This window comes from Callorhinchus milii, unplaced genomic scaffold (genome assembly GCF_018977255.1).
Source record: "Callorhinchus milii isolate IMCB2004 unplaced genomic scaffold, IMCB_Cmil_1.0 Scaffold13, whole genome shotgun sequence".
Taxonomy (NCBI): domain Eukaryota; kingdom Metazoa; phylum Chordata; class Chondrichthyes; order Chimaeriformes; family Callorhinchidae; genus Callorhinchus; species Callorhinchus milii.
In genome coordinates this window covers 15,231,532-15,253,056 of record NW_024704754.1, presented here as the reverse complement: position 1 = coordinate 15,253,056, position 21,525 = coordinate 15,231,532, and the positions used below count along the sequence as shown (strand labels likewise).

Below are 21,525 nucleotides of genomic sequence, written 5' to 3'. Positions count from 1 at the left end.
TTTCTGGTAAATATATTTGTATCACTTTAAACGGTGTTAGTTGGACTGGTTGCTGAGTGGCCCTGATGTTATAATCCCCCCCTGCATTATACCATCTTATACTGTCTACAAGTGGACTGTTTCAAACTATGTTTTTTTCTGTCCTTTAAGCCATTTTGGAACTGCAGTTTTTACTATAGTAAAAGACCAAATTCACTTGTATTGTGAGGGTTTTCTTGTTACCGGCTCCAATTCTATCTTAAAATCATTTCAGTGTTATGACAAACCGTACAGTAGCATCACAGACTGTCTTGTGCACTGTCGGTTTCTTGTTCGATCAAAATCTGAAACGAAATCCTAGCAGCAAATATAAAACCAATTTTGTTTAGAAACTTCTTTTTCCAGGGTTGTTTTCCTTTTCCTGAATGCAAGACACCATTGCTGTGAGGGGGGGCTGTGGTGTAATTGCACTTGAAGCCAGTGGATGTGACCTCATAATGGAGATGTACGTTTAATGTAGTTACTGATGCAATGATAATTGCTGCAACATCGAAGCTAATACGAGTTGGGAGAGTTTGGTGGCAATTATTTTGTGATGTGTTGTTCAGAATGATGGAGAGAGTGAGAGCTGTGAAAATAAGAAGCCTAAAGCAGAAGAAAAGATTACTAGCCACAAGACTTCAAGCAGCAAAGAGTAAGTAATATTCTACCTCTGCCTACAAATGTTAATGAGGGATATGCAGTAATAATTTTTAAATTAAATTTTTAAATACATTCATGGATGTACAGTTGTTAAACATAAGGCAAAATACTGCATATTATTATCTGAAATAAATCAGAAATCATAACAGAAGTTGCTGGGTCAGGCAGCATCTATGAAGAGAGGAGGTGAGTTAACATTTCAGGGCAATGACCTTTGTCAGAACCGGAGGATGTTGGAAGGGAGCAGATTGTAAGAACAAGCAGCAAAGGGTGTACGTTTGTTTCTATTTTAGATGTACAGTTGTTTCTGTTTTAGATTGACATTTAGATTACTACCCGATTTTTTTTTTCCTTTCTAGTTTTTCCTCTTAACTAACCTTTGCTGAAGGCAGCAGTTCGAGTTGGGGTATTGTTCTATGGGTAACATCAGTCCTTTGGTGCTTTTACCCAACTGACCATTCTTTTTGTTTGAACCAGAATAATGTATTCATGAGCTATTTTCCAATGGGTACCAGATCTTTCTGCTCTGTAAAGCTGAGAGCGGTATCATGTGGTTTTTATACTCGATGAGCTTTTGGAGCTATTTAAGTCCCAGATTTTTGTTACCAATAGCAGTAGTGTTATGTGGTCATAACACTGACTGTCCAGTGCCTTGGAACGTCCTCCCGACGTGAAAGGCGCTTAACAAGTGTAATTTTGTTGTTGTTATCATGCGGATTTTATCCATGGGTACTCTGGAATTATAACTGTCGCACTGGCGGAACAATATGCATGGTATGTTGAATATTGGGTAGCAGATATTTCCACTGGGTCATTACATATTTGAAGGAGGAAATCCGATTTACATTATCAGAGTGAATCATTTCAATATTAACAAGAGTTTACATTCCTACCTTCACAGTTCTTTGAGGCCATCTTCTGAACGAGACAAGGTATCTCTACCATCTCCATCTGCCTCTGCTCCGCAAAGGACTCCCAAGACAGAGCACAAACATCAGAGCCGCAGGAGAACTGCTAGTCAGTCCTCCACCTCAAAGAGCAATAATAGCAGTAGCACCAAGCAAAGCAGCAGCAGTGCCAAAAGCAGTTCCTCATCTTCCAAGCATAAAAAGACAGAAGAAAAGGCATCTATGCGTCCCAAGGAGAACCGGGTCAGTCATCTCTGGTGATTTTAAAAAGCTATGTATACTGCTAGCACTTTGAGAACAAATGCAACTCTTTGACTGGATACTGGGAGATGCACACAGGGATTGAGCCTTACCGTTTATTTTTAAACCCTTTCTGTAGAGACCCTGCTTGTTTCTGGTTTGAAATTGATGTCTCACTGTGTTGGGAAGCACGGTTATGAGTTCATATTTGTGCTTCTCGTTCCATTGTACTCTAAGGAATTATAAATACTTTGTCCCTTGACAATTTTCTGTTCTCAGGAAGATGCTTTGATTCCCTCTTCTTCGTTAATCTTACTTGCACATGTTCTCTCTACAAAACCTCACCATTATTTATTTACATGTGAGATTTAATCTTCAAGATCAACAGTACTTGACTCTTGCAGTCTCGTAGTTGGTTGCAATCTTGTTGTCATTCTGCACCCACACAATGCTCACCTCCTTTATGGCACCTTACAGTTCTTTAGAACAATACAGCTTTTATTGGTGATCAGAAGTAGATATTGCTGTATTCTGTTTTTCCTGTTTAGGTCTATTCTCTGTAAACATTACAACATGCTGCACAAGTGATTTCGTTAAAGCAAAGCTTGAATACAATTTACACAGCTCAGCAGTGTTCCTGTATGGCTGCAAAGTTATTTTCAAACATCAGCTCAAATCTACATCAATGTAGATCAATTTTCTCTCTTTGCAGCATTCCTGAATGTTGAAATAATAATCAAATATTAACGTAGGACAGTAAAGTATTAATTAAATATTAAATTACTGGAACGAAAATGAAAAGTGCTTTTTATGCCTGACTGTTACAGTGAGGAATACTGAACTGTACACAGTCTGATTGAAACTTTAATTTGCAGTTGCAAGAAAAAAACCCTGTTAGCTCTGCTCTGCCATCATCAACACCATCAGGAGATGGTTTGAAGTTGAGGAGGCCCAAGTTGACTTTCGAGGATCGGTGAGTACAATTTTGTGCTTGGGTGTGAATGGAGCTAAATTGAAGTGTTGTACAGTTTCAAGTGTTGTTGACAATGTTATAGCAAGGCTATAACTGGTTGGTAATGGGAACAAGCAGAGAGAGAAAGAGCCCTAGCACAAATCAAGAGAGAAAATTAGAAGATTCTTGCCCTTAAAGAAATACACCATATAACAACCTATATCTAGGTATGCTAGATGAAAAAAGACCAAGATCCATCTCGTTCACCTTCCACCTTCCTGGCGTTCGCATGCATATATGTACCGAACTACCCATGTACTATATCCCATAATGTTATTTCTTAAAAGAAAACTATCTAATCGGTGTTTGAACGAATCAACATTTCATGTACATCTATACACATTAGATGCTCCATTCTGCCTCCACAATGTTTGTGTATAGTTTATAAACTCAGCCGCTCCTGAAATACTATTTTCAACTGATAATGGGGGTCAACATCAGAGTTATGTTTATGGAAAAACAGCTTTGTAGGTGCTGCATTGTAGAGCATGTTGTGGACACCAAGCTGTTAAATTGGCATTCCCAAAAGCCCTATGCCTTGAGGCATCCTATATTTCAGCAGCACAGGCAACATTATGGCTATTGTTAACATTGAGATATTTTTAACAGGGGTGAGAAACATCACTAATTCACAGTAGCGTTGGTCTGTGGGGAAAGTGTCTACAGGGTTTCCTAACTGAAGACCATTGCTAAAGTTTGGAGGTACACGCCTCCCTTCACCACAGGTGTCTGACGAAGTGGTGAGAAAATGGAGGTGTTTCACATCCTCAGAAAGCTGCCTCCCTTTTATCTCTGCTTTGTATGTGACTGCATAATTCCAGAATTAAATATTCAAAATGTAATTGTATTCTATTTTTGGATGAATCTTGAAACTAATGCTTACACATTTGTGACTGTAGGCTGCTCAGATTCAGATATGTAAATATTTTGTTTTCAAAAACGAAATTAAAATCTAGAAAGTCTAGAAAAAATGTTGGTTGCAGAGTTGTCAAGTAGTGTTATGCATATGGTTGTCAAAGTGAACTTGCTAACTACCAACTTGTAGTTTTGACCTGTGAAGAACAATGTTTCTTTAAAACCTGGAGATTACATTTATTATTTAATCGTTTAGGTTGTATTCAGCTGATCATTACCTCCAGGAAGCAAAAAAGCTCAAGCACAATGCAGATGCACTGGTAAGTTATACTATTTGCCTTTTTCTGGTACAAAAACTCATTTGTGTGTATTGCATTGGTATCGTTTATACTTCTTTTATGAAAAGCTCCCATTTATTTGCTTGAGATCCACATGTCAGGGCTGGTAGCTTAGCAAACTTCAAATCAAATATGTGAGGTTGCTTTAAATTTGCAATGGGCCAGTAAAGCAGTCATCGGAACAGTGAATGTTGCAGATAAACTTGTGTCCGTTTAATTAAGTGTGTTGACAATCACATTGTGGACTTTCAGTTGAAGAACAGTAGGAGATAATGGGGCAACATGTTGCTAATTGTTTTTTTAAATAGAAATCCATTGTCCTGGTTTATTTATATATACAGCCATCCTGTCTGACAATGATAGCAAATTCAGAAACAAAGCCTTTATACCCTAGAAATCTGGGCTGTCTCTTTGTTGCTATAATGATGTCAGTAAAGGGGATTGATCAGTTACTTTTACAACTTAGAATCAGCGATCACCGTACAGTGACAGTAAACCAGTCAGCTTCTTCAGCAATTTAGACAAAGAATGATGGAAAACTATCATTTAAACTACTTTTAGCGCCCTTTAGGCGAATAGTGCCTGTAAGCGCTTGTTAAATATTTAACTCCCCATATTAATTTTTTTTAAAAAGTTATTTTACATAAGTTTTAATTTGTTTGTTATTGGAGCTATGTGCTGATCCCCTACAATTTTGTCACTTTTAGTCGGACAGGTTTGAAAAAGCAGTGTATTATCTTGATGCTGTCGTATCTTTCATTGAGTGCGGTAATGCTTTGGAAAGAAGTTCTCAAGAGGCCAAGTCTCCTTTCCCCATGTATGCTGAGACTGTAGAACTTATCAAGTAAGTGGTTCAGTGACTGTGGATCATACATTATCTGCTTAAAAACATGATATTTGGGCTAATTGATATCAAAGATAGGGTAGAGGTTAGTGATATACTATCTTGTATCGTGATCTTTTCGTTCTATATTTTTCTAATGTAGTAAACCATTTCCTATCTCTCTCACTTAAACTTAGTCTATTACATCTCTACTTTCTCAAAGTAAAATCACTGAGAGCAACAGCTATCAACATGTCTGACCATAACACTGGTTTGCAATGAGAAAGATGCAGAGAGATGAGATATAATCCTTTATTCTAAAAGCCATTTCTTATTGTACATCAAAGCACACACACCCACACACCGGTCCTCATAGGTTTTAATCTGGAAAGACATCACTGTATTCTCAGAAAATCAACCAAGGGAGATGGTTCAAAATCACCATCCCTATTTTTGGCCTAGCAAGTGGAAGAAAACTCAACCACATTCCCCAAGTAATGTGCAGTGGGAAGTGAATTGATAGACAAATTGGGTAACAAAACAAACAAAGTCTACTTTGTGGCAAAAGTACCTACTAGGGTATCGATGGGCAGGGTCACTTTATTACACTGTATCTTCATTGCAGTAAACAATGAATTTTTTTTAATGGATTAAACTTTGAATAATAATAATACTTGCATTTGATATAGTGCGTTATCATGTCTTCGAGGCGTCTCAAAGCGCTTCACAGAATATACTGTAAAGTGAATTGACTATACATTTTGTGGGCGAAATGCAGCCGCCAATTGCACACATGAGTGTCCCACAAACAGTCGTGGATTATTATTATTATTTACTTTTTTTAGCACCTAGTTCAGAGTTGAGTATCTGCTAGAATATAAATAACCCAATAAACCATTTTCTATCTGATTTCCCTGACATTGTTTAATCCCTTTTAACGTGTTTTGCAACTTAGTTTTGCCTTTTATTTCACTTACTCAGTTTTACGACCAGATGCATTCGCAGCCTCCACTCAGCACTTCAGTGCTTACAAAATGTGTCGCTGGATGTTGCAAAGTATGAGAACATTTAAGGCTTCAGTATTTTATTAAAAAGTAAATTCTATAATGTTACAAGGTTTTATACAATTATGTAGGTTTCACAAACCAAAAAGTGCACCATCTGTATTTTCTTCTCTCCAGATACACTATGAAGTTAAAGAACCATATGGCACCTGATGCTACTGCAGCAGATAAAAAGCTGGCCGTCTTGTGGTACGTTTAGCCTTCTGTGTACCGTCATCTTAATGAGGTTTGAGCTCCTTCTGATCAGAGGAAGTTTGTTTTGAAATAGATGGATTGCCATTGCACTAACCAGTTTATATCTAAAACATCAACAGTATATATATATATATATACACACGTTGCGTGATCATGTGAAATTGTTGATCGTAAATTGTTGATGGCAGCTTCTGATATGAATACGGTCAAAGCACACGTCAAGACCTATTTGCGTTTTGAGATGTTCTGATGTGGAAGGCGCTGCATAGATTAGTATTGTACAATAAGGTCACTCTTTTGGACCTTCTATCTTCCAGTGATAGTTTAGTAACAGTATAGCTTTGAAATAAGGCCATTTGCCCCATCCAGTCGACTGCTGTTTATGCTGCACACAAGTGCCTATCCTCAATCCTATTCCTCGTCCCATATCGCTCAACTTTATTCTCCTTTAACCATGTGTCCAGTCTTTTTTTTTTAAATGTGCGTGTGGTTGGTGCCCCAACAACTGACTGCGGCAGGGAATTCCACTCTTGCCACACTCTGTGAAAAAATTTTCTCATCTTCGTTCTGGACCTCCCAGTTCTGATTTTAAACTATGCCCTCTAGTTCTATGTGCTTGATTTCTGCCATAATCTCAATCAATGATTAACCTGTAAATTGGCTGAAATTTTGATTGGTGTTCATTCGGGGGAAATGCCAATGAAGGTCAAGGTTGCCAAGGCACTAGCTATGACACCACCCAGAATTTCAGTCTAGGAATCTCTTCAGTTAACAATGTAGAAATGTCTGTTAATTCAAATGCATGTCCTTGTTTGTAGTCTCCGATGTCAGTCACTTTTGTACATGAGGCTGTTTAAATTGAAGAAGGACAGTGCACTAAAATACTCCAAAACATTGACCGAACACCTCAAGGTAAATCAGATCATTATTGTTGTAGTTTGTTTTACTTGATTGCTCTAAGCCATTCCATTTTGTGACCTAAAACTGTTTTTCATTTTGTAGAATTCCTATAACAGTGCTCAGGCTCAGTCACCTGGTGTGGGCAGGTAATTTACTTTTTGTGCATTATTTTAACATATGTTCTATCTTATACAAAATCACAGATAAACATTAAGTTTTTGGGGAGATGGTTGGGTGGAGCAGTTGTGTAGTTTTGTCATGCGTGGCAGTCTGGCTCGATTGGTAGCACTCCCATTCCAAGTCAGAATGTTGTGAGTTCAAGTCCCTTATCAGGACTTTGAACTTGATCTAGGCTGACATTCCAGTGCAGTGCTGGGGATATGCTGTGTTTTCAGAAATGTCAACCTTCAGATAATAAGACATTAAAACAAGATATCTTTGCCCATTCAACAGGATGTTATAGATCCCACAGAGTCTTTTTCCAAATGAAATAGTAATTTGGGAAAGTCTTAGCCAACCATCCCCCCAAATAAAATTGGTCATTCACTTTATGCCTGTTTATGGAACATTGCTGTGTGCAAATTGGCTCACGCTTCAACTGTAAAATATGTAGTCACTATACTCATCTAAAGGACAGCATCTGACAATGCAGCACATCCCCAGCACTGCATTGGAGTGCCAATTTAGACTGTGTAAGTTCAAGTCCCGACATGGGATTTGAACCCACAGCGTTCTGACTCATACGCGAGAGTCCTACCCACTGAGCGAAGTTGACACACTTGTTGACACTACAGACTCTCATAAAAGCTACTGAGGGTTGCTGATACCCTTTGTAAAACCATACCCCAGAATAATCAGAAGGGAACATTTGGGAACAAAACAAATATTACAGTCCCATAAAAAGGCGATTGAGACTGAAGATTGATTTGCAATTTGCTACCGTTGAATGTATGTTAAACATTTTTTTAATCCTTCTTGATAGCAAAGCTGCAGGCACACCATCTCCTGTGTCTCCCAAACTCTCTCCAGGCACTGCTGGAAACTATTCCTCTGGGGGGAATTCTTCCTCCAGCAGCTCTTCTGCCTCTGTCACAATTCCACAAAGGATCCATCAGATGGCAGCTAGTTATGTCCAAGTCACGTCCAATTTCCTGTTTGCCACTGAGGTGTGGGACCAAGCTGATCAGCTGGGGAAAGAAAACAAAGGTAGGTTACCTGAAGGCAGTTTCCAGTGTTACGTTACAGTATTATGCTACTTATATGAGTTCTCTCGATTTATTTTGAATGTAAGGTTGTTTTTTGAAATCATTTTACTTTGATTCTCATAGTCTACCACTTTGGGAATTTAGTCCTGTATAGGCCAATTCTGTTTATAAAAGGCCTCAGTAGAGTGCAAGCCTGCCTATAATGCAATCGTTATCCTGTGCTTGCTAGAAGTGTTGTTTGCTTTGGGTTTCTGGCGAGGATAATAATTATTTGTTCACTCAATCCACAACTGTTTGTGGACACAGCTGTACGCAATTGGCTACTGCATTTCACCCAGAAAATATGCAGTCGATTGACTCCAATATATTCTGCGAAGGGCACTGAGACCTTTCGAAGAGTGATAAGGCGCTATATCAATTCAAGGATTATTATTAACTTCAGTAAATTGACATGAGTCCAATAATGTCTTTGTTGCATGTACTTACCAAAAATCTTCTTTGTTTTTAGACTTTTTTACTGAGTTGGATAAAGTGATGCACCCATTGATATTCAGCAGCAGCAGTATGACTGAGCTGGTACGCTACACCCGCCAGGGTTTACATTGGCTTCGTTTGGATGCTAGCCTGATACCTTGAGGAACTTGGAAAAGTTGGACTGGAGATCCGAAGACTCTTCCTCTTTCTTACTGCCTCGAACATCTTTCACATCATTGTTGCTATATATATTTTTAAAGAAATTGCGCATAAAATCCTGACCTGGTTTTACAGAACAAAAAGAAATTATGAGAACTGTTACATTACCAATGAAACCGTTTTTAAACCAGTGACTCACCTTCCTGATAAAATACGTAGACCATAAATTTTTAATACTTTCGTTACATTTCTTCATAAATACTATCAATCGTCAAAGCTTCATCAAGCCTCTCCCAGAATGAAGGCTCCCAATCATGTAAACTATGATCAGCAGTATTTACACTAATGAAATAATCACAGCTTAGAAACAATAAGCCAAGTTTACTGCATGAAATCTAGGTGCACTTACATTTCATAATGGTTCTGTACTCCATGTCATATTCCCCTACGTGCCCAGTCCTTATTGTAAGGATAATATTGGGAGTTTTCCTTCCTATGAATCTTACTCAATTTCTGTGTCAAATCCGACATTAACACAGGGTATTTTTTTTAAAATTCAATTGTAAGAGACTGCATTAGAAAATTCTTCCCACTTTATAACGCATGCTCAAAGCTACATTTGTTTCTTGAATGCATGCTGCAATCTACCTAGGAAGTTGACTTTGATTTACCAAAGTAGAAAAATGTGCGCTGCTGGTTCCTTGTAGATACAAAACAGTAGTTGTGTTAACAGCCTTGCCCCAGTCTGATGTGACTTTCAAGTTCAGTTGATGCAACAGAATTGTGAATGGATTTTTATTGCTGCACATTGGAGGATACTTTGGGGCTATGATTTATGTAGGTACTTCACTGCATTTGCTATTGAATGCCATGTGCTGGATAACTGAAGTGGTTCTGGCATAACATTTGTACAGAAGACATGCACCTTTGTACAGGAGATGTACAGCATTTATACTGTTGTAGCTGTTGTAACTCATCTGCGATGCTAGCCAAATGAATCGCACCGTTGCCTCCCCATCACCAGCACAGCTTAGCTGCTTTCATATATTGGTTTCTCTACTCTGCTGGGCCTACAGCTTAATCAGTCTACGGTGTACCTGCACATAAGTTGGACAGTGAAATGTCCGTGGGCAATGCAGACCTGAATGAAATGTAATTGTTTGCGTAACATAGACTGTATGTGCCTGAAATGTTTCTGGTATAACAGCTGGTTGGAGGTTTTGTAAATTATGGATGGTTTTAAGCATTTTTTTTCTAAGAGTGTTGGGATGTGACATGAAATACTTGGCGTATAAAGGACTTTTTAATGTGAATAATTGAATTCCTATATATTAAGTTGTAAAATCTGAAAAAAGTACCAATGCAGCTCCAGTTATTATGCATTATAAAAATATACGGCTGCTTTAAATGTCACTGATTTAGCAAAAACGTTTTTTAAATTACTCTCACGAGTATAACCAGGTTAGCATTTCCTGAGTATTTTTGTTAAGCTCTTTTGGGGGTTGAATCTGCCACGTCAAACACATTGGGTGTGCCTTATACATCTGTATTCCCCCTCCTTGATATATATTTACAGTAGATTGCCATGGTGCTACGTCAAGCGGTCATGCTGTGTAAACTACTTATTTTGAGGGGAAAAAAGTGTCGTTTGTGTTTTAATTTCTAATCATGCCTTTGGGGTAAATGTTGGCCACTTTCCCCAGATGTCCGTGCCACACTATTTTAAATTGATTGCACTAGTGTAAAATTACAGGGCGGGAGGTCCAGACTATTCCCCTGGAATAAATTGAAATATACGGGGAGGTTGAGGTAAAACACTATTGAAATGAGTTCCAACATTTGCAGCCAGTCAAACAGGGAAGAAGTGCAGCAACTTAAAGCGGGGAATATATTTAATATAATTTTTTTTGTTTGAGTGAAGAAATTGGTAGTGCAAGTTTCTTTTTTGTTTGTGACTCCCAAAATGTTTGCTGTTGAACAGTTTGTTTTTTAAAAAACAAAATTACTTGCCAAGTAAACAGGAAGGCCCAGCGCTCAGCAGGTGCCTTGACTAGCATTATAGTGGTTAGACTTTAACCAGCAAACGTGTTCCGTGGTAAAGACATTTTGAAGAGGTTATTCTGTCTACAGTCGACCACTCAATATATTTTTAGTTAGGAAGGGAGATGTGCTTCAATGGTTTTTGTTGCTGCTTTAAAGTATTGGGAAACAGATTCTGCTGAGTGTGGTCAAGGTGACAAGTGGCTTCAGGGGAACAGCATGAGCAGAGGACGTCCGAAATTCTGCCCCTACAGACAACAAAGAGTGGGAAATTTTCTGTCTCGCTGTTTGTAGAAAACTGGCCTACTTGTGGTCAAAACTGGCAGGCCCGTGAGTTCAGAGCAAGATGCTTTTTTTTTAAAAAGCCGGACGAGGCGAGAAGTGTTTTTAAGATTAAAATATTTTTAAAATCAATTGACAATTCTTTGTAAATATTCCAAGAATTCCACGGGCCTTTTATCGCAGCTGCTTGAAAACGGCTTAGAAAAGAGTAATCCCTGCCAGTTACCACACCTCATTGTCATTTCTTACTGCTAAAATCTCATTGAATTGTTACTGACAGCAATGTTTGGAAAAAGTTAGATCAAACAACTTCTGCACCTAGTGAGAGAGAGAGAGAGAGACTCTTGTTCCAGCCGAACATACTGGTAAAAGTCATCTGTTGTTACATTCTCCACTTTTCTTCTCTGTGTGGAAAAAAAGTAATGTATTCAACCAGAGTAAGAAATAGCCATTGAACCACTTAACTAGCACAGTCTTCCTGTACAGCGATCTCCAGAGAGGTTCCCAAACATTTGTCAGCCAGCCAGATTCCAAAATGGTTTCAGTCTTTACCGTTGTCGTACTTGGGACTATAAATGTATGTGATGTTAATACTGAAAGTGTGTAATGATAGGTTTGTGTCTGATATGATGTCTGCCCTTAAAGTATCAAAAGTTTTAATGTAACGTGTATTTCTAATTATAAATGTTTTATTTGATAGAAATAACTGACCTTATAATATTTTATAGTATTTATTACTGTAGACAATGTCTAGGTCATGTAGACCTTTTAGCTCGCTGTTCCCATTTAATGCCTCCCTATGATTTGTATCTTCATTTTCAGATTCTGAAGATGAACAAAAAATATACCGGAGATCATTTGCTCCTCACTAGCTACACTTTTCTTTCATTTCAGTCTAAAGCTACAGATGTTTATTGAAACACATTAAACATTCAAACAGAGTAACCTTGTATAGCAGAAAATGACAAGTTGCAGAGAAATAATCAAAAAGGGAAGTGATGATTTTAATCAAAATTGGGCATGTGATTTCCCCCTCCCCCCTCTTGTGGGTTTCCTTTGCTATGTGTTCCTGTCACATTATCTTGATCAGTGTTTAGACCTCAGCAAAAATTGTCTGAATTTTGCAAGTGGCATTTTTGTTTAGTACTGAATACCTTTCAGAAAATTAAATGTTTTTACTTTTTACAACAGCTTTCCTTGTGCAAAACATCAGTCAATCACTAGATCAATTGCGACATGTTCTGCTGTTTGCTTTAGGTTATTGTACCAGTCCTAAGACAATAAGTTGCTCAAAATCAGGATGTTCGTAAAGTTCTTTGCAACTTTTTGAATGCCCTCGACATAGTTGCCTGGATTTTCTGTGACCTATTTATGTTCACGCAGTGTTATCCCTGTTTATCAACTGTATTACTGAATACTGGTACAGCTTGTATAATTTAGCACATCTTACTTAACAAAAGGTACCTTTTTAAAATAAAAAGGGGAATGGTCTATTTTTTAAATTTATAATGGTGTTTAAATGTGTTCCAAATAACTTGCTTTCTTATGATTTATAACACTTGATTGCATTGGCTTATACAAATGGAGAGGTTTAGTTAACTCAGCAAGTGAAAGCTTTTATAGCTGTGGGTGAGGTTAATCTCTAACATAGTGCCATCTTTTGCAATATACTGTACTTTGGCTCTTTACGAAGAGTGCTGCAGGGTCAAGATTGCCTCCTAAATGTTGGGGCAATTGAATCGGGAAATATTTGTAAAATAATCTGTTTATGGCAAGTAAAGCATTGTATAACCAGATTTTTGGGCTTCTGTAAAAATATATATTTTCCATCATAATGGAAAAATGTTTTTAGCAAATCTAGATTGTTGCAGTTCAGCTCTGTATTTTTCAACTTTAACCACAAGTTGCATATTTTTAAGGAAAATGGGATTCACGTATTTACTATGTGTATAAAAAAACTCAAGATTCTTGTTAATTATTCTGTCATGAAAAGAAGTAGGTTTGCTTTGTATAATGCACAATTGTTAACTTTAGTGAACTTCCAGTGAGCTTTTTCTTTAATAAACTTTCCAAACAGTGGCTCGTTTAATTTTTTTTTAATGCATCGACACCAATATATGTGAAACCTTTGCTCTAATCACTAATGAGCAATTATTTTCACCAGTACTATTCTCTTCTGCCAACCAAGCAGCTTTGGCTATCTTCCTCTTCACGTGTGAGCCTACATAGCAGGATTTGGCAGAGTGTATCATCATAAGAAGACATAGCTAAATCGAACCCCACCATATTTTGCCGTCCGTATCAAGCTATTCAGTGTGTGGCTGGCTTCATTTTTCATTCTGTGTGTGTTCACTTTTTCCCAATCGTGCAGTGTTGTAATTGTATTTAGAATTTCAATTATTAAAATCCCTGTTGTATCATGAAGGCTTATTACTATAATTATAATCTTGCATTTGTTATAGCGCCTTATCACATCGTTGAGACATCTCAAAGTGCTTCACAGAATATACTGTAAAGTGAATTGACTATATTTTGTGGGCGAAAAGTACTAAGTCACCTCAGTGTTAAACAAGGTCAGGTGCAAGCCACACTGAAGAACTTATTGCTGAGTAACTGCAGTAATAAAGTAATGAAAGCACAGCGAGAGCTACAAGAGGAGGGTTTGAAGCTGATTCATCAAATGCAATCGACCAACAACATTACGACTGAACTTCCAAACCACCCGAACGAACCTGGTTGATAAGATTTTAAAAATGTGTTCAGGGAGGTGGTAATGTATGGGATGGATTACAGTGATGCTCCACTTTAGCAAATTTGAAACAATTTTTTAATCCAATTTGCCTTCATAGAATTTTTACTGACTTTGACATAACAACAAGGCAAGCGGAGGTCGATCACAATATAAATTCACAGAGTGCCCTTCACATCGGCANGGGGGGGTTGGGTAATGACCCAAGGCGATCAGTTCTTTGTGAGCTGTTGCATTTTTTAATACAATGATAATTCTGTTTTTTTATAAGAAAGTCCAGCAGCAATTTGGGCAAGCAATATCCACGTACTGGCATCAGGTGACTGATCTGGTTGGGCTCCTGTGAGAAACTCCTTTTGTGTACCTTCCATCCAAAGAGGAGATGGGACCAATGGATTCCTAGTTTATCTTGGGCGGGGGGGGGGGGGCCAGATGGAAAACAAGTGGACTGACTTAAATAAAAAGGAAGAATGGACATTCATATCTGGACTTGGAATTATTTTTCTACTATCCGGTGGATTTAAAAAATAAACTTTCTAGAAAAGGTGAGCGCACCATTCAACTGGAACGGGAATGCTCAGAATATGAAAAGGAATAAGTTGGAAGAATGTAACTGCACGGATACAGGACGCACAACCCTACCAATCTGCGCAGGTATCAATAATAGAAACGCCGAGAAAGATCTCCAGCTCATAGAGCTGCTATTAAAATTGTTGACTCAAATTCCTCTGGTAATACTCAGCCGGGGTCTGCGAGCAGTGTCACGTAGGATAATAAACAGCCAGTCAAAACTCATTGGAAAAATTGGGTGGTGGTGTTGTAAATACAAACTGTCCATGTTTTTAATTCGCTGAGTCATATTAGTGTAAGTGTGGGCTTTGACACTTCCTCTGCCTGGGAAATTCCAGCTGCAAATCCATTACCTACAAGACCCATTTCGCCCACAAAAGACGGCTTCTGCACTTTATAGTGTATCCTGTGAAGTGGTTTGAGACATCCTCCTGATGCGAAAGGTGCTGCACCGAATGCAAGGATCATCACGAAGTGAATGATCAATTTTATCTGGTGGATTGTTGGCCAAGACATTCCTGGCAGAAACTTCCTTCTTTCGAATTGTGTAATATGTTGAAAGTTGTGTGTGTCTGCCTCTGAGGCTCCCACGTAAAATAAGTTTAACCAAGGTCAGACCAGTTTCTGGCAGCCATACAACTTGTTACAATTTGTCACTGTCAATTAGGTCTATGTTTCCCCCACACAATATAGTCAATTCACTTTACAATATATTCTATGAAGCTCTTTGAGGCGTCTCAACAATGTGATAAGGCGCTATATCAAATGGAAAGATTATTATTATAAGAGTCAGAAAGAGCCTGGGACTTTTAAGTCTGCATCTGGACTTAGGTTTGCCTGCAATTACACAGTACTTTACAATAAATCTTGTTAAACTTTGGAGATATCTTCCTGATGTGAAAAGTGCTATACCAAATGCAACGATTATTTCTATTTGCACCTATGCCCCAGAGGTGAAAGGCTCAATACTCAATTAATTGTAAAAAATGATAATATCTTGTTTGTTCCTGTAATGCCAGTAATGGTTTAAGAAACCCCCACAGCCAGCTTGCAGGAAGTACTACGTATTTGGCAGTGTCATGAAGTGTGGTTTGAAACAGATTGATTCAGCAGTTCTGATGTGGCTTTACTGAATCAGTCAGTGCCAAGCTTAATTGGTAGGTCTCTCAACTATGAGTCAGAAGGTTGTGGGCTCAACCCAAGGTCAGGATGTTGATTTCATAAACTATGATAATAAATATTCCTTACATTTGTATAGCGCCTTTCACATTAGGAGGACGTCCCAAGGCACTGGACAATCCACTTGAACAGGCAGACAGGACCTCGGTTTAACATCTTATCTGAAGGACGGCACCTCCAACAATGCAGCACAACATTGAGCGTGTCAGCTTAGACTATTTGAGTTCAAAACTCTGATGGGAAGTTTGAACCCTCAACCTTCCTGCTCAGAAGAGAGAGTGTTGGCAACAGAGTTAAGCTGACACTTGAATGTAAACAAAATCGTTTCATGGCTATTCGTGGAATATTGCTGTGCTCGAATTGGCTGTTGGATTCATCTGAAAATACATAGTAACTACACTTTTGTTAAAAAAACCAATGAAGTGTTTTGAGACATGATAAAGTCCTATACCAAATCTGGATTATTATTGATAGGTAATGAAGGGTTTTATGTTAGTGATGAGCTTTATATCTCCTCGCTGACTCTATGGACAGTATATCCAGTGTGCAGACATATCCTATGCCTCTGAATGCATTGCCAGAGTCAGAATGTCTGTACAGTCAATCCACACGTTGAATAGATTTTGAAGAATGGTACAAGATCTCCCCCTGGTGTTAATACAGCTCTTTTACTTCTGCAAAGAAGTAACTAATTTCTGGAAGCAGCACGGAATCAATCAGAGATCAAGCGACCTCAAGCCATGAGGCGAAAGATAGCATTTAATGTGCATCATTCGGAGACTAAATTACAGCACAATTATATACTGACCTAACCATCTTTATTGTTTTATATATCCTCAATAAAATGCAGACAGTGAAAAAATGACATAAAACAGAGCTAGCTTTTGACATTGATTTCATATGTCTATATTATTGTCATTCAACAATTTGGTGACAGAACGCGATTTATTCATAAGAGATGGGAATGACTGTGATTTAATAATGTTGATTCTCATTTTCCTTTGGTTTTACTAACACTTAGTCCCAGTAATGATTGGATCCTGGGTCTGAAGCGTTTCACAAACCCCATTACAATATACGACATCCACATTTGGTGCATGTTAGATCGGAGGTGATACTTTGAAGTCAAGCGAATCACAAGGCAGCAAAGGGCAAAAAAAAAAATTGTCTATATAAAGGCAAAGCGCAGTCCCACGCAAATGATTAACAGACATGTGACTATCTGGGATGTAGCATTGACAGTATGCTAACTAAGTCTAAGTCTGCAATGCTAAGACTCAAGTTTGCTCCTGATCCCATCTGATGATACAATTGTGCCACTGTTTAGAAGCCAGAAGCCTTACTGAGGATTCACCATGGGATTTCCTTATCCACGGCTCTGGCAGAAACCGGGATGCAAGACTCCAGACCAAGGGGGCATCATTTTAAAATTGGAGTTAGGCCATTTAGGAGTGAAACCAGAGCGGATTTTTTCCACTCAAAAGGTAGTGCAAATCTGAAGCTGTCTTCCCCCAAAGCTTGTGGATGCTGGATCCATTCAAACTTTAAAGACTGAGGTGGATAGATTTTTGTTAGGTAAGGGTATCAAGGGATATGGAGCAAAGGCGGGCAATTGGATTTGAAGTACAGATCAGCCATGATCTAATAGGATGGTGAAACAGTCTCAAGGGGCTGAATAGCCTACTCCTGTTCCTATGTTCGAAGGCCTCCACCTTGATCTCTCAGTCTAGAAGAGATGAGGTAGAAATAGATGCCAGAAAATAAAATCAAAGGCAATAAAAAAAATCCTAGAAACTGACTGTGATTCGTTACACATTTTTTTTTATTCAAGCCTAGTTTGGCAAATATACAAATATAAATAGCGTGTGGACCTTTTATTAAAAAAAAATCACTGTTGTTCACAATCTAGTGGGAGTGTTGGTCAGAAATGCTTTGTTTGGAATGCCCTCCGTGAGATTTAGTCTTTGTGAACTGTCGAGGAGCAGCGATTTTTCCTGCAAAGACATAAGAGGATTTGGGGTTTACGACACATTATATTGGTCATTGTTGTCAAGACAAAAAAGGGTAGTTTTTATTTTACAACAACTCGCATTTATATAGCGCCGTCACACAGGGTAACATTCCACAGCACTTTTAGGCTCGGGTTGGCAAGAGCCAAAGCTTGGGGACCCCAGAGTGTGTGTTGGGACACTGCTGGAGTCTAACCAGCTAAAACTACATTGATATCATTATCTGAGAAGCTTTCCCGCTGCTTGTCCCACTGGGATCACCCTTCATATTAGGACTTTAGCTTGCAGGGTTAACAGCTGAGTGGGATCATTCCCTGCCCCCAGTGATGGGTCAGCCCTTCCAATTCAAGCCAATGAGCCAGGTTGGCTGTGCTGTCATCAGCAATGCCCTGGAATACTGCGGACACGCCTGGCTCAGGAACCAGACTACCGAGACTGCCACAGAGACCTGGCTCGATTCCAGCATTCCTTTGCCAAACATGTTCAGCTCCAAAGAGACCACTTGGGGGTAGCCTTGTAGTAGATATATTTGTGGAATCTTCAGGGGAAACATGAAGTCCTCTCAAAGATATCCTTAGGTGGGAGGATTCTGTGGCAGTGACTCCCAGTGATTGTGGAGTGATGCCCTTTGTGATATAGAACAGGAAAAAAATATTTCCTTAAAAATTTGATCACTGAAGAAGATTACCGCATTGATTTTGGAACAAACAATATTTAAAATATGCTTTTGGTTAAACCACGATTGTATCGCCAGTGCTCAAACTGCATAGTGTACATTCCAGAAACTGTAGCATCTGGTTAAAACATGCACTGGTGAACAAAGCTCAAAAACAAGACATTATAATGAAGTCTTTTTGTCTTCGGATCATATTACAGAAGATTTTTGCTGTTCTTGGCAAGCGAACTGATATTAGTCTAGGTCTCTATCAGCCACTACGCCCCAAAACTCTGGAATGTTTTGCCCACAAAATACACAGTCAACTTGCTTTACAGTATATTCTGTGAAGCGCTTTGAGACGTAAAGACGTGATAAGGCGCTATATTAAATGAAAGATTTTATTACTATTAGCACTCTCCCTCAATCCCTCCCCTTGCCCCCTCCTTCAGGTCACACCTGAAGACCTTCCACTTCGACGTGGCTCTGGTCACCTCCCCCCGGCTCTGCCAATGTCAAGCACCCTGGGACTCTACCCTGCATGAGGAGCGCTATATTAATTGCAAGTTGTTGTCCCTGTTTTATTGATCTCCTCACTTACCAACAGTATTTGGAGCCACATTCATTATTGCCTCTGCAGGACGCTCCAAGGGGTCTCTGAGCAATCCATCTCCAGAACGGTGTCATTCTCCGGACTCGCTGCAGCAGAACCTCTGACTGACTTAGAGCAGCAGAGTCAGCCTAGGACACCACAGAACGTTACTGTTAACAACCATTGATGGATCATCCAGTGGGAATATTATCTCCCACCACACTACTAAGAGATGCACACACTGAGCATTGGAAAATGTCTCTGTTCTTTTTTGATCTCATTTTATTGTCTTATCTGATATACATAAAGGTTTGTCCCTGCTTCAAACCCTTCTCCCAATAAGCAGTTGTGCAAAATAGCGATAAGGAACTGAAGTGAGTTACGCAGTCCACCTTTGGATATTGTTTCACATGACCTGTATTATTTTCTTAACCTACTGAAGTGGGGAGATTAAAAGTTTGCAACAAAGCGATTGTCTAGACTTTAAATATGGAAATACAATTGATCGAGTTGGTTCACGTACAACAAAAAATAATTTCTTCTCTTCTTACCTGGCAGCTGAACAGAGTCGAAATGATGCACATTATTGCAACGAGTTTCACAAACTGGGAGATCATTTTGGAAGGAAGCGTGCTTGTTCTTGTTGGACAGGTAGAGATGTGGAACAGACGAGATGTGTCCTCAGATCTTTGGACCTTGTTTTATAGATGGCCCCAATGGTACGATCAGAAACCCAGGGCAAGATATCAGCAGTAATCCCAGTAATCAAGCCCAAAGGTCAGCTCTCTTCAGAATAATCCAGCAGATCTTCACTACGTTCAGGTTATAAAGGACAGAATGAGGAAAGGCCACGCGACCTTGTGCCCATTCCTTCCATCAAATCATTGCCCTGGAATCCACTCTGTTATTGTCTCAATTCAGTTTATTAGGACCTCAGAAGAGAAACAGATCGAGGGACATGTTGTGCCTCTTGTGCTGCTGTTTTCTTTTTAACTCAGAATTTAGCTGACGCTGCAATCTTCATACCAAAACGCTGTGATATCAGGAATAGATTTATTACTGCAATCCATGTTATCATGAAACATAGACTTTTAAATGTAAAGTTTAATATCTTCACTCTGCCTCTTTTTGTATCCCATGTGTTTCTTTTCTGTCTTTCGTTCTTTAAGTTCAAATAACGAACCATCACCGCTTTCACCATCGCATTCTTGCAGCCACACGAAGACTCTTACCGGTAAAACTAGCCTCACTTGCTAAACAAAGGTTTTTTTTAAGCCAATTCTCAAGGCAATATTAAAGTCCTGACCAGATCGCCTGAAACTGCGACATTGTTTGGATAAGATCTGAAGTCTGAAGATCTCAAGGACCTAACTCCACCAATAGTTCATTTACAGGGGGACAGGGACAGTGCTTTCAAGAACGTATAGCTGGTTAGACTCCAGCAGGACTCCAAGGCAAAATCTAGAGTCCCAAGTCTTAGCTCTTGCCAACCTGCCCTTATGCTCTCCTGAATTAGCCAAGTAGATGTGTACCTCCAGGGAGAGAGTGTGCACTTCCTTCAAATAAACATCTCTGTAATTTCCATGTGTAGGTGGGATGCATGGAACTTTCAGTTTAGATAAACTGTGTTGGGTTTCCACATGTATCCGACACCAGGCTGACTACTTTACAGAGCAAACTGCGAGCCCAAGCTGAGGGAGTGACGTGAACTGAGGAAGTTTGTGTGTGTAGGGGATTAACAAAAGGTGTCCATAAACACACTTGAAAAGAAAGATGCTTAAAGACTTTAAAGGTGTAGAGGGAGGGGGCGAAGCACAAGCCTTTGGGATGGAACTCCAGACAGTGGGTGCAGAATAACAAAATATCTGTAACTTGAAACCCTTTCCACCCTCTCCAAGCCCCTCTCCTCCCAGGGATGATTATCACTAATCAGCGACATTCAAATTCTTAATTTCCAGAGAAAGACACATAATTGTGGGTAAAAATTCAAAGATAGAAAATCAGATACTTCACCATTGTAACTGAGTAAAAATGCCAGAATATTGATCTAACTTTACAATCTACAATGGTTCTGATGACCTTTGATATTTCTCCTGAAAATGTGGAGGAACTGCCATAGATACCTCTGGCATCTCATCTAAGTGACGTCTTCCGAAGTGAGGCAGGACATCGAGTGTCGGAATGCCGCCAAATTGTGCAGTGGGTTGAGTAGGAGGCATCAGAGCCAAGGCTAATCCTGTCCTCCACTAACAACCACACTCACACGCCATCCAGCATGGGTTACAGGATAGAGATTAAGTGTCTTAGTCGATCAGCAAATCACTTTTTAAAAAAAGTTGGTCACTGAAAACCACGACCGTTTGTGGGACGCTGCTGTGCGCAATTGGCTGCCATGTTTCTCCCACAAAATATAGTCAATTCACTTTACAGTATATTCTGTGAAGCGCTTTGAGACGTCGTGAAATGCAAGGATTAATAATATTAAGTGTTGCTACACTGTCCATGTCAATTGGTTGAGCTGACTTTAGGAGTGTATAGATTAATTATAGGATACCTGATACATGGAGAATATTGGTCAATTTTTCTCTTCTCCGA

At 39.1% G+C, this 21,525-nt stretch overlaps 2 protein-coding genes across 4 annotated transcripts in view; one reads left to right on the top strand and one right to left on the bottom strand.

The window, feature by feature from the left end:
• Positions 1–13,255, top strand: part of aff4 (AF4/FMR2 family, member 4) — a 44,924-nt gene extending 31,669 nt beyond the window's left edge. For 2 of the 3 annotated variants that reach the window (XM_007891459.2, XM_007891457.2), the window contains 11 exons: positions 588–673; positions 1,583–1,832; positions 2,705–2,802; positions 3,953–4,016; positions 4,742–4,878; positions 5,839–5,913; positions 6,039–6,110; positions 6,935–7,028; positions 7,119–7,162; positions 7,999–8,222; positions 8,730–13,255. In XM_007891459.2, coding sequence (XP_007889650.1) covers positions 588–673; positions 1,583–1,832; positions 2,705–2,802; positions 3,953–4,016; positions 4,742–4,878; positions 5,839–5,913; positions 6,039–6,110; positions 6,935–7,028; positions 7,119–7,162; positions 7,999–8,222; positions 8,730–8,857 — 1,272 coding nt within the window. In that variant the 3' untranslated portion in view covers positions 8,858–13,255. The remainder of the gene's footprint in view (positions 1–587; positions 674–1,582; positions 1,833–2,704; positions 2,803–3,952; positions 4,017–4,741; positions 4,879–5,838; positions 5,914–6,038; positions 6,111–6,934; positions 7,029–7,118; positions 7,163–7,998; positions 8,223–8,729) is intronic. The other variant, XM_007891458.2, reaches the window with a different exon arrangement.
• A 3,371-nt stretch (positions 13,256–16,626) lies between these two features.
• Positions 16,627–19,729, bottom strand: LOC103177335 (liver enriched antimicrobial peptide 2). The gene is made up of 3 exons (XM_007891456.2): positions 19,482–19,729; positions 18,940–19,079; positions 16,627–17,668 (listed from the first exon to the last, which is right to left on the bottom strand). Exons 1-3 carry the CDS (start codon positions 19,545–19,547, stop codon positions 17,632–17,634), a joined length of 243 nt encoding a protein of 80 aa, XP_007889647.2. The 5' UTR covers positions 19,548–19,729; the 3' UTR covers positions 16,627–17,631.
• Between the last annotated feature and the right edge of the window lie 1,796 nt (positions 19,730–21,525).